This window comes from Lotus japonicus, chromosome 2, assembly GCF_012489685.1.
Source record: "Lotus japonicus ecotype B-129 chromosome 2, LjGifu_v1.2".
Lineage (NCBI taxonomy): Eukaryota > Viridiplantae > Streptophyta > Magnoliopsida > Fabales > Fabaceae > Lotus > Lotus japonicus.
Window position 1 is genome coordinate 71920403 of NC_080042.1, and position 13064 is coordinate 71933466.

General features: G+C 33.1%; 1 protein-coding gene across 2 annotated transcripts; it reads right to left on the reverse strand.

Annotated features, from left to right (window-relative positions):
• Positions 1–7998: 7998 nt before the first annotated feature.
• Positions 7999–12251, reverse strand: LOC130739303 (type IV inositol polyphosphate 5-phosphatase 7-like). 2 transcript variants are annotated; one of them, XM_057591560.1, is made up of 7 exons: positions 11700–12251; positions 11486–11576; positions 11049–11159; positions 10327–10821; positions 8888–9154; positions 8624–8807; positions 7999–8391 (listed from the first exon to the last, which is right to left on the reverse strand). In XM_057591560.1, exons 1-7 carry the CDS (start codon positions 11803–11805, stop codon positions 8317–8319), a joined length of 1329 nt encoding a protein of 442 aa, XP_057447543.1. In that variant the 5' UTR covers positions 11806–12251; the 3' UTR covers positions 7999–8316. The 2 variants fall into 2 exon arrangements, with proteins under 2 accessions (XP_057447543.1, XP_057447544.1); XM_057591561.1 differs by having other exon boundaries at positions 11865–12247.
• Positions 12252–13064: the final 813 nt, after the last annotated feature.

Genomic DNA, 13064 nt, shown 5'->3' on the forward strand with positions numbered 1-13064 from the left:
AATATTTGGGTTAAATAACCCATAATCTAGGTGGACCAATCACATTCAAGATAATTAATTGAAATTTTTATATTTTATTAATCAATTAATTTAGGGTTAAATATGTTTTTGGTCCTTAACTTATACACATAAATATAAAATGGTACCCGACAAAAAATATATAGATTTTAGTCTTTGGAAATTTTATTTTTTATCTAAAATGGTTCCATGTGAATTTTTTTACTTCTAGTTTAGTCCCTAAAAAATTTATTCCAACAAACTAAGTCCTTCTGCCCTCATAATTATTTCAAAACCTAGAAATTCATATCTTCATCTCTAAAACTCCTCCAACTTCTTCATCTTCAAAACCCGGAAATTTCATTCATCTTCCTTTTCCTCTCCCACCAAAACCATCATCACCCCCCAAACCCCCCACCCATAACCATCACAACCGAAATCAGTGAAATAACAACTGACAGGAACAAAAAGTTACATAAATCCATCAAGGTTCCGTATTGAAAATGAAAAGAAGAGTGGAAGCTCCTGATGGGTTTCCCATAACCAGCAAAAGTTGTGAAAAAAGTAAACACCAAGCTAGCATTAAAATCAGCAGAAAAAATATAAATAAATAGAAAGGGTTTCCTTCCTTTCTCAATTGGAGATTTCGGTTGTGATGGTTCTGGGTGGGAGTTTGGGTGGTGATGATGGTTTTGGTGGAAGAGGAAGGAGGAGGAGGAAGATGAATGAAGTTTATGGGTTTTGAAGATGAAGATGATGGAGGAGTTTTAGAGATGAAGATATGAATTTCTAGGTTTTGAAATAATTATGAGGGGAGGAAGACTTAATTTGTTGGAATAAATTTTTGAGGGACTGAACTAGAAGTAAAAAAATTCACATGGAACGATTTTAGATCAATAATAAAATTTCCAAAGACTAAAATCTTTATATTTTTCAGGTACCATTTTATATTTATGTGTATAATTTAAGGACCAAAAACATATTTAACCCTAAATTAATTGATTAATAAAATATAAAAATTTCAATTAATTATCTTGAATGTGATTGGTCCACCTTGATCATGGGTTATTTAACCCAAATATTACCATGGATCATTTAGACAACCCCAAACAGTAATTATGTTCTTTCTTTCACTTTTTCTACTTTTATATCATTATTAATATTACATATACATACAATCAGATGCGTAGATCAAATGATACAAGATTGTTTTAGATCATATGATAATTGATATGTAGAATTTTACCTTCTATAATAATAATTCTTTTGGTACATCAGAAAGATAAATTGCACATGCCAAAAATCAATCCCTGAATCTCCCTCTACTCAACCCATATGTCTCCAGCTTCTACCACTTGAGCTATCCTACGGGGACTCTATAATAATGATTCTATTCGCCTGAAGTAGTTTGCACCAGAGGATGTATAGGAGGATGTATGTAGTTTTTTAAAATATCATTTCCGAAATGATTAAGCCCAGCTATTATTTCACATACTTTAATGATTTGTGTTGAAGTGGCATATCAAAACTTTATTGTTAGTTGTTAAAGATTTTTGTGTCGCAAGAAAGTACATTTGGATAAAGAAATGAAGCCCAACCTAATAGACTCCCCACATCCTTACATGCTTGTAATTAGATAATATATAAATATTTCAATGTTAAGAATTTATATAATTTTATATTATTTCTATAAGATCGAATCTAACAACTTTATGAAAAGAAATATAAACGCGAAAAAATTATAAGAGAAATGCATTTCCATTCAACTTTAGTAAATTAAGTGTTTTTTAAAACTGCTATCATGTCTCAAATAGTGACTCTTGTTCTTGCTTAGTGAAGTTCATGATGTCCTTTTACAACTTACTTGTCTTGGAATGAAGGAAGTACTTCATCAACGAAGAGTCGACTTAATTAGCATAGAGATTTGGTGTGATCACCAATTCACCATAGTGAAATCAAGAGTATGTAAGGCAGTTGGACCAATGATAGCAAGCCCAACTAGCCCAATATTTAGCTTAGGTGTTGGGGTTTCTATGTATCCACCCTATAAAAGGAAACTCTTGTACCTTGAAAGAGGACTTTTTGGCATTTATCTTAAAAATGACTAAGTTATTATGTCACTTAGCTTCTGCTAGGATTTGGGGCCTATACCCGCTCTGAGCATTCATCCCGGAACAATTAGCTATCTTATCTGAATACACTACTTATAAGCAACCATCGTTGTTAACTTGTTATAGATTAGTTTCAGTTTTTCGTATTTGATCATATCATTCCATATTTAATTTTTTTGTCGGTAAGCCAAGTGATTGCATTAAAAGGGAGTACAGGGGTACTCCAACCCTCAATACAACAAAATAGAGACAACAAGAGGAAAAAATAACCCTTTGAAATAAAGTCTATGACCAACATAAATGTTTTTAGATGCAAAAGGATGACATGTTTTTGGTGGCAACTGCTATATAGTTTGTAAAGAAAATATATTTTTGCATACGTGGTTTAAGCCTCCGCTAAAATTTTAAGCTAGATCAGAGTAATATCAAATTAGTCGCGGTTATAACTGTTGCAAACCGTTCATTTGAAGAAAATATATTTTTGAGTAGCAGCAGTTCAACTAGATCTTTTAAAGCCACAATGAAGCCATTTTAGTGTTGGTTATAACCTCTGTGAATTGTTCATCTATCTAGCGGTAGTTATTCCGACGGTTGGAGAAAACTAATGCTAGAACGCTAAATGGTGCGAAATTCAACGGTAATTGAGGGCCGCCGCTAATAATTTAAGCGGTGGAATAACCGCTGCTAAATGCCAACCTTAACCGGGTACTCCTTCGTTTAATTTTATGTAGCATGTTGTTACATACATTGCCAATTTGCCACTACCACCAAATTTATGGATTCACAAATGTCCAAAATGACAAACTCATCACAAGGATCATAACCCACTATATGAGGTGGGACATGCATGTAAGCATGCTCTATTCCCATCTCTTCCCCCCTCTGAATAAGTTCAAATTTATGCAAGGGTTCTCAAATTTGAATGAACTGTTTTTTTGGCAACTGTGGGTGGTGGTTATAGAACGATAGTTCTGTAGTGGGGTATTTGTAGGTTGATTGATCTTGATACAGCTTTACTTTTTAAAAGGAGCTTGTCAAATATATGAGGGAACTGTTTGTCTCGATTCGGTATGCAGCTAGGTTAGTGGAACTTTATTGTAGATGAGAAATTCTCAAATGCAAATTTAATGAAAAGTAAAATGGAATCAAATGAAAGAAATTGAAATTATAAACAGTTTTATATATTTTGAGTCAATCAACCGTCTTTCATAGTCATAGATGTCTTTTTTTGAACATATACTTGTTCAGAAAATTGTAATTATTACTCTTAATAAATAATCAATTATATATATATATATATATATTTTTTACAAAAAAAAAGAGTATTTTTTTCAGCAGTAGAAGAAAGTATATTAACATGGGGAGTACTAAGGTACTCCAAGCCCAATACACCAGACCAAAAAGAGAAACACAAAAGGAAGCAAACTATACAGGAGTTGGCTGACAAAACAGAGTAAGGAACAACACTACTCTGTTTCTACTTATTACTTCAGTTTCAATTTGATGTGCATTTCAAAATGACTAGAATAAGCACTTTTCTTATAATTTCCAAACACACTCGCTCACTCGTATTTCATTATCGTATCACATCATCATCATCATCATATATAGTATTTCAATATTTGTTTAAAGTTATTTGCATTGTGAGTATATATTAATTAAATTCTTTTATTTTTTTCTATATTAATTGTAGAATAAAAGACTTGTTTGAAAGAGAAAGCTCAATTATATTATATTTGATGGAATAGAATATATTTTATCAGATTGTTCCATTTTCATTATAAATTAAATTTTAAAAAATCAAAACAAATATCTTATCAATCCAACTATATATACATATTTGAAGTTTTAATATCTATTGAGGTGACATATATATTGCTCAAATAGGAGATGTATATTACCAGAATAATAATCTTATGATAATAAATTATTACTGTTACCGTTAGATCTAATCATGAACGGTTTAAATTAAGACATGAAGTCATGTGATTTTTTTAAAAAATTATAATTTTTTTAAAAAAGTAAATAAAAATTTTAAATGATCACATGATTATTAATTTATTTTAATTTGAATTATTTATAACGATCCTAATTTATTTTCATGTTTCACATAAATCAACAATATTTTATCAAATACATTCCCTTGATCAATAATACAGAATCAACATGGTTCTCAATTCCAAGTCTAGTCCTGTCCCATTCTTAGTGACCTAAAGAAGCCCCTTTAATTTCCTTGTGTTCCCCATATATAATATCAGCACTTTTGCAACATGATCATGATGTTGAGTTGAGAGCCCATATTTAGCTGTTCTCCGTAGAGCACTGCCACATAACCCAAATAGCAAGCCTTTTATGTTTATTATCAAAGCGACCCTCATCTTCAAAGTCACATATATATGATAAACAACTTTTGTACTATTCTTCCTCTCTTGTTTCCATCATGTATAGTTAACTATATGTGCTTTTCTCATTGTTTTCGTCTTTTATAGCAAAGGCCACTGTCATACTTGTGTTGTACAAATGATAGCTGCAAAACTTTTCTCTTTTGTACGAATTGAAGGTGTGGATCTTATCTTGAATTCGGGTTAGACATAAACATTGTTTTTGTCTGAAAATTAAAGCTATTTATATATGGTGAAGATTTTCTACCCTTTGTATATAAGAATAATTATATATTTTGCTCGTATTTCTAGTCAATGCATGTGAAACGTTTCAAAACACACCCTCACGATAGACATGAGGGTGAAGTTTGTGTTTGCAGCATCAAACATATGCAAGGTGATCCATTTGTAAATAACAGGTTATAGACTTAACTATACCCTAAAAAGCTCATAATAAGTGATCATTCCTTGCCTTTGTAAAAAGCTAATCAAAATAATGAGCTGAAAATAGTATAGTTTAATTTATCAACAAGATGTTGGTTTAGTGACAAATTAAGCCCAATCCTATAAGGATTAGAGTACAAGTTTGAATCCAAAAAAAGACATTAATTAAAAGGAACATGCAACAATTTTTTAAAACATAAAAAAAAAATGTATTTCAATAAGTGTTGTTAATTGCGGATGGCGGGTCATGGCAAAAAGACAAAATCCCGCCATATATGACAAATCATGGCGGAATATAGAGGGATATATGGCGGAATATGACAGCCATATGGCGGGCTATCGGCCATGGCAGAAAGCTAAAAAACCGTCATGAGAAACTGCCATGGCGGATATTTGATAACACTAATTTCAATTCATTTTTTTCATAAATTCTGACAGTGATGTAACTGCAAGAATCATAAGAATGGTAACAATAAAGGTTAAAAAAGGGGAAATTCAAAGAAGTAGGTTGTCATGTTTTGACACTAATAAATACAAAATGGTTCATGTGCATGCAATAGTTTTACAAAATGTTTTGAATTCATTGTGTATGTTGTTTCATTTGGAAAGGAATGGCTACTTCAGGAAACCTGTGATAGCATTTTTTATTACTAACGTGGCTTGATAACATTTGTGATGAAAAGAAAGAATCGTTTGTGGTTAAGAAATCTGTTGATAATGACACATTACTTGGTATAAGCAGCTGAGGTTTGTATGTTGCATGATAATTTATTTTAATTTGAGTTTTGAATGAAATTTGAGTATTTAAGAATATCTTAAGAAACTTTGGGCATGAGAATAATGATATGATTGAAATATATATATATATATATATATAATATTTTAAATGAGATAGCTTTGAAAAATGAAATTTTTCACATTGGTGAAGCAGATTCAAGTTGAAAATGTACACATCGTTCTCAAACATAGGCCGTTGGTTCAGTTTCACGTGTATTAGCAAATGATTGACTGAGACACTGAGTTGTTACCACAAAATAATGTTTTGAATGACTTGCATGTTAAGTTAAGGTCTTAAAGTGATCTGTATCAGCAAAAGCAAAGTTCAACTCAAATTTAAGTTTTCAGATCTGGCCCATTTAATATGATTAATACCTAACTCATTTTTAACCTAACATACTTTGTCTCCTGATTACTAAGTTCTTTAATTATTTAAACAAGTATTTGTTTACTTTAAGTAATTATTTAAAGCGTTTAATACAAGAATTAGAAAACTAATTGAAATTGATGTTTTAGCTTTAGGCGTAGACTTTGATAACAAGAATTAAAAACTGAAGTTGTGGCTCCACGTGTTGGGTTTTTAGGCTCCACTCCTACGTGGAGAAAGACTCAAAATGTGAAAGCTTACTTATCTTACTTATCCTTATCCTATTTGTATTGGGTTGAAGTACCCCTTGTGCTTCGCTTCAATATAATTCATATTGCTTACCAAAAAAAAAAACTTATCCTTATCCTTGTGGAAATGGGTCAAATTATAGTAAGAGAATGTGTTTATATTGGTAAATGGCGAGAGAGACAAAAGAAAACGTGAGAAAGAAAAGGAGAGAAGTCATTTCCGCTCAAACTCAGGACCATCGGAGTAGATTCGTCACGTTCACCAATGGATTGGGATAAAAATTGAAAAGCATGTTAGTAACATCAAGTTCTTAAATCTGAACAATTGGATGGTGATAAATTGTTTGAGATGGGAGAAACGAGGCTCTAACTGCAGCAATTAATTATTTTTCTGGTTGTTTTAGTTTTCTATTTTAAGCTTGTTGTTTTGTTGTTTGTCTAGTTATTGAGCCTCGTAGTCATGTATTGATAATAGTGGAGCTTGATTTACTGACTTGTGCTCGTGATTTTTACTTATTTCATTGAGAAGGTTGTACACATTAAAATCTTGGTGTCTTTATGCGTTTGTGATGTTTAGTTGTTGTTGTCATTTGCCATTGCTCATCACAGATTCTTTCAAGTTGTGAAAATTATTATCTGTTGGAGATCCTCTTTTTTGAGTTGTTCTTGTTATTGACTTATTGTGTTGCTATATTTCCATCCCATGAGTAGCTTGAAACCCTCAGCTAGAGTTGAATTGAAGAAGAATGATGCTAAAGTCGCTTTTAAGAGCTCTTAAATATCTCTGAAGGGACAATATCTTATATCTGAATCAGTTGTAGAAGGATAAGATAGATACCAAACACAGCAAAATATCCAATAGGATGTTAGTTTAGAATCAATGCTGGAAAACCAGATTCCTTCTCATATATTGGTCTTCTTATACTTCACTCTTTCTTTATGAAAGAAAAGTGTCTGTGATGAACATGTAAACCAAAGAAATTAACAAAACAAATGTAGGATCTATCTATATATCCTTCTATACATTCAAGTGGTAAATTTGTTTTGTTTTGATAACTTCAGCCTTTCTTGTCACACATCCTGTATAAAGTGTTCAATAATTTCACTCTCTTCAGGAGCAAACTAGAAACCCCTCTGAGACAGGCACACAAGCCATGTGAATTCTCCTTTGGAACATATGACATATGTTGAAATAAGTGGCATGACTCTTCAATTACAAATCAGTTTAATTGGTTAGTAGTTAGTAGCTCCATTTCAATAACATGCAATTTCCACATCTTTATGCTGAGTAGAGTGCTTCAAAAGATAACAGTGCAAAAATTCCAGATTCTCACTAACATACTGTTAATTTCACAGGGGAAAATATTCCAATTTTGGTGAAACAGAGAATATACCTTGTTCTATAACATTAACTTTTTTTTCTTTCCGAGTTTTGGTAAGCCTGTGATATTAGTATTATTTATGGACATAAAGATTTGAATGGATTTACACCCAAGTGGAAACATGTGGACTTTTAAATGAGGAGCATCTTACAGTTCTCTTATAAGGAATTTCAAAGACGATCTGAACTTCATTCATGATGCATGGTCTAAATTCGGATAGACCTTGAGTGACATATGGCAATGAATGATGGATTAGAACATGTTTTACATGGAAATAGAAAAGATGAAAAGTTTGGGAACACAATACAGTGAATATATTTCTTTTTTAGTAGATATTGGGCTAGTTACTGATCAATAGTATCTGCATAATTCACAAAATTTATATTGTTCTGTTTTTCTCTGACTTGGTAATTGGCACTAAAACTTCTCCATGTTATATCTATGGTACATCTTGATTTTTCAACAGCAATATATTACATTTGCTATACCTTGCCGTCTAAATTTAATCTTTAAAGTCCTAATATCCAGAAAAATAAATGTTGGTTTAGGAAATAAATTATATATCAATTGTCATCCCTTCAAGTTTCAATCTAAAGATTTAATTGCTTGTTAGCAGCCTTGTACATTCTTGTCTAACAATGAAAGCAAGGTAGGTTTTCCATCTTCATCTCCTTGGCTAACACCCTGCCATAATCAATTAATGGAAAATCATGATCTTGGAACTAGCCTTCAAAACTTTGTTTTATCTCAAAAGGTCAGAACTCAAAAAGCCTCACATACTCACATATCTAAATCATCATCCTTTACTTTCTCATCTTTGAATTAACTTATATAAGTATGTGATGGCTTTGAGTTATATGATGCAAGTAAATTACACATCCCTTTCATAACTCTTCGAGAAGCAATGAAAACTTACATGATCTGGTTGCCACATTGTTGGGGTGATATTTTCTGGTTCCATAAGTCCATTGCTAGATGACTTAACTTCAATTTGTGTAGAGAAAAGCGCTGAAACGGGTCGGTGATCGGAAAATTTGCTTTCACTCCGAATATATTGAAGTTGCTCTACTCCTTTACCATACCACAGAATCCGGTCACACCTGTTGGGTGAAGACACATGAATGATTTTATATTATATTTCTAACAAATTGTCAATCAAATGATGAACTAATTAGCATACCATGCTGGTGTTCTTTGCTTCCCCCCTGATCTAGTTGGAAGGCCACCACCACAGTATAGATTGCTAGGGGACGATGCGTATTTATATGTAGGCGCAAATTCTATGTTACCTTCTTTCCAACCTTCAAACACACCACCTTCTTCTAGCTCTTTCTGAAGCTGATCAAACTCTTGCAAAGCCTTCCAATCTTGCTTTCTTATTAGATTCCTGGCAAAATCGTCCTTCAAATATAGCCTGTAGTTGAGATCCCCAAACCAGAATATGCGTCTGTAACACAGTTAAATGCTGGTTAAGTTGTTTGTGTTGCACCATGTAGACAATTAAACACATGCATTTTAATCAAGAGTAGTGTAGTAGTAAATTCTATATGTTTTTGTTAGTTGTAGCCACATGTATATTGAGGTAATCATATTCAACCCGAATGTGATAAAAGTTAAGGTCCCTCAAATACTCCTCAAGATAAAAAAACCATTATTGGATTCGAAAAAAAGGGAGTAAGAATTTTACTTATTATTTTTTTTTATGGAAAATAATTTTACTTATTTAAACAAGTTTAATATCAATAAAAAATTTAATATATTATTTATAGACAAGGTGATAAAAAAATGCCACCTTAAATCTAATGAAAGTTTTAGATTTTTTTTTGACACGTTTTAGATTAATTAAAAAGCTTTTTCTTTCAACTAATGAAAAGGCTTTTTTTATGAACTCTTTTTTTGGGTCAACTAATTAAAAGGCTTTTTAACATTGGATTCTGTTTTGGACTAGTCTTATGGTTTAGGGCCCAAGCTATCTTCATAAAAAAACATATCATTTTACTGAAGAAGGGACAATATCCTATTTCTAAAAGAATATTGTAATTTGACCAAAACAAAAAAGAGATTTTTTTAAAAATATGACATATCATTTTTTTTATTGAAGAAGAAACAAAGAGTTATCTCTTTTAAAAAGAAAATTATTGACGCCACACAAGTTGGTAGGTACGTAATCGTGTGGCTGCCCTATCCCATTTTTTTTATCAAAGTATTCATGGCCGATAATGACTAATTTATTCACCTCATGGATTTGTATTAAGCGGTAATCAATTGATTGCGAAATGAGTTTCACTTTTATTGGTGGGGATCGAATCCCAACCTCATAGTTAAGAGACAAGGTAAGCAACCATCACGCCACACTTAATATCTCATCATTATTATGTCACAACTACAATTATGACCCCATCATTTGCATATATTTCTACGGTTCTTCATAATTTGTTCATATCATGCAACTTCAGCTGCTGTTTAATTAAAATCATGCTGCCAATTATTGGATTAATGGTTTTCATGACAAATGTACGGCAAAGAATTTTCAGTTTCGTATGAAATTTCTCAACAATTCAAAACAACAAGCAAAGTACAGAAGACAAAAGAACAGTGATGTAGGGCATAGAGACTTACTCGTGTCCTAAGATGGTTAGAGGATAACGATGATGATGTGATGTTGTGGTCCTAGCAAAAGAGCTTCTCCTGAAAATTTCCGCCACCTGATGATTTCTACGCCCTTCATCACCCTTCTTCTCCCCTGAAGCTAAGTGAGCCGCCACAAAACAAAAGCTAGTCCCTTCAATCAACATGCTAACCGCCACAGAACCTTTGTTTCCCAAGCACCCCATGACCCCACAAGCCACTGATGAAACTCTCACGTTTGAAACTCGATACTTCTTCATCACTTCCTCCCTTATCCACACACTCATCAACACTCCAACCATCTTCTTGCTAGCCACAACCCTGTACAAATTGTTTCCAGCTATAGAGCTTGGACTCTCCATCTTCTGGTGGTAATTAAATTTGTTGTTTAGTGTTGTTCCTATGAGCTGGTTCCAGTTTGTTGCCACAGAAGGGTCCTCTGCTCCTATCACAGTTAAGGTCTTCAATGGTACAGTCTCTTGAAACCTGAACATTAATTGAAAAGGGTTAACATCTCACATTCACATTCACTAGAGATATGATCAAATAAATTTATATATACAGTAAAGCGATTTTCACCCTTAAGCTAGCTTTTATATTAAAGTTAAGCCTAACTCAAATTTTAAGATAAAACCTTTCATTTTCACTCATAAAAATGAAATTTCATGTAGAATTAATATATGGGATGTTATCAATTAAATAGAAACTCATACCCAAGAACATATATATCAGCAGCATTCTTGAGATTTAACCACTCATCCATGTCAACAGCTAAGCTTCCCACAGGAGATCTGCCAGCAACATTCCAAGTTCCAACAAATATCCTGAAACATATATGCACACACTTATTGTATATAATGTCATACAAAAATCATAGGCTAAAGTCCAAAAAAGCTTCCCACAAAAACTTATACCCAAATTTACTCTGACTTCAGAATCAATTGTATAAGAGTTTCCAATTAGGCACTGTGTTGTTTGACAGAAATCATAGGGAGTAGCAGGATAACTACCTCTTCTTGTCTTTCTTATTGAACTTATAGTATTTCCAGGCTAAAATTGATTATTACTTTAACATCTTTGCATCAAATGGAAAGAATTATACATACATACATATAAAACACACACACAAATATGTGTAATTTTGATTTACCTTAACTTGTCTATTGAAATGCATGGATCAAATTCCAGTGACTGAAGGGACAGATTGCCCCTGGAGTGATCACTCTCATCTTCTGCTCCATCTGCAGAATAAATTGCACCCCCCACAATTGAATCATGTCTTTGAAAGCAGAACATGATTAACATACATAAAACTATATATATTTGTTTTTCTTTCTTGGATGGAGAGGAATACAATTATAAACCTTCTATTTCATACGAACTCAATGATGATGGCTTATTTTCCTTTTGCTTCTTGCTAAACCAATTAAGTATCTTCCTACATCTTAATTTCTGATTCTCCTCCACCATGGCTGACTCAGAAGGAGGGGTTTTCCTTCTTCACATTAAAAAAAGCTTATCTGAATTACCTTGAAGCTGTGCATTGTTGATTTGTTGTGCTAATCGGCATATACCAACAAGAGGAAGTGGCAAACAGAGGTAGCTAGCTTAAGATGAGGTCCGTGCAATGATCGTTGAACACAAGAGAATGGAAATAAAAATATGCAAGTGGGTAAGAAGCTTCCAATGGTTTCAAGACTTGGAGGTGAGGTTAAGAGGTACGTGCATTAAATGACTGCGTCCAAAGACAAGGAGAAAGAAGATATATAGGCCTCACAAGGTTCTATCAAGTGTTTGATTATTTGAGCCTGTTAGGTGGTGCTGGTCACGTATGTCTCATGGATATCTAGTTGTTTTGTTGTTATTGCATGTTTAAAGTCATATAATTTTGTATAACGCAAATGTTCCTAATTTTGGACCATTATTTATGATTGAAGACTACTGTTGCAATTAAATAGTCTCTTGTTTTTTTGATTTTCCAAAATCTTAGCTACGGATTGGTCTTGATCTCTTGTGATGGTGCACGGTTTAAAAGAAATTTTTAACACAATGGTATGGTGTTGACACAGTGGGGAGAAGTACTTACAAAGGAACTCCGACTCTCAAGCCAATACGAGGCATAAAGAGAGGAACTCAAAGTCATATTAAGAACAATGAGTTAGAACTTAGAAAAATGAGTACGTAATGCTTAATGAATGATAAAACTCGTATTTATAGGTGTGTTAAGGGTCGTACCCGAGGCGTAGCAACCTTGCGGTGGCGTTATAAACGTGTTGGCTAAATTATGTTTGGCTGTAAGTTGTACGAGATGAAGTTCACTTTTGGTCGCCTCTGCTGGAGTCCACTTAACTGGGAGTTCTTTTGATGAGTATTTTTTTTTTGCCCTTTTTCTTCAAAAGATCGTTCAACTTCGACTCTTGGAGGAGGAAGTCGCAGAGAATGAAATCTCTCTTATCTCTACTCCCCTTTTTTAAAAGTCATTTTTTTCATCAATGTATTCAAGTATAAATTCACTTACTTTCATGATCAAATAGGTCGTTTGCTTTTAGAGAATAAGCTCTCATCAGTTTCTAATCCACCTGAATCTCTGCTAGGCCCCAAATCCTACGCTCTTGACCTCAATGGACCTTTCTGGTCCGCAAGCCCACAATGCACCCAGTTGTAAGCATTGAGGCAAAACACTATTGAGTTGCGTCAACACGCGTTCCTCAGACATCGCCTACATTTCT

Bases quoted from the DNA above. Each gene is read 5' to 3' on its own strand.
- LOC130739303 (XM_057591560.1), bottom strand. From the start codon at position 11,805: ATGGTGGAGGAGAATCAGAAATTAAGATGTAGGAAGATACTTAATTGG. The intron at 11,577-11,699 runs GTTTATAATTGT...TTTATTCTGCAG, and splicing joins GAGTTCGTATGAAATAGAAG to ATGGAGCAGAAGATGAGAGT. The intron at 9,155-10,326 runs GTAAGTCTCTAT...ACTGTGTTACAG, and splicing joins CTAACCATCTTAGGACACGA to ACGCATATTCTGGTTTGGGG.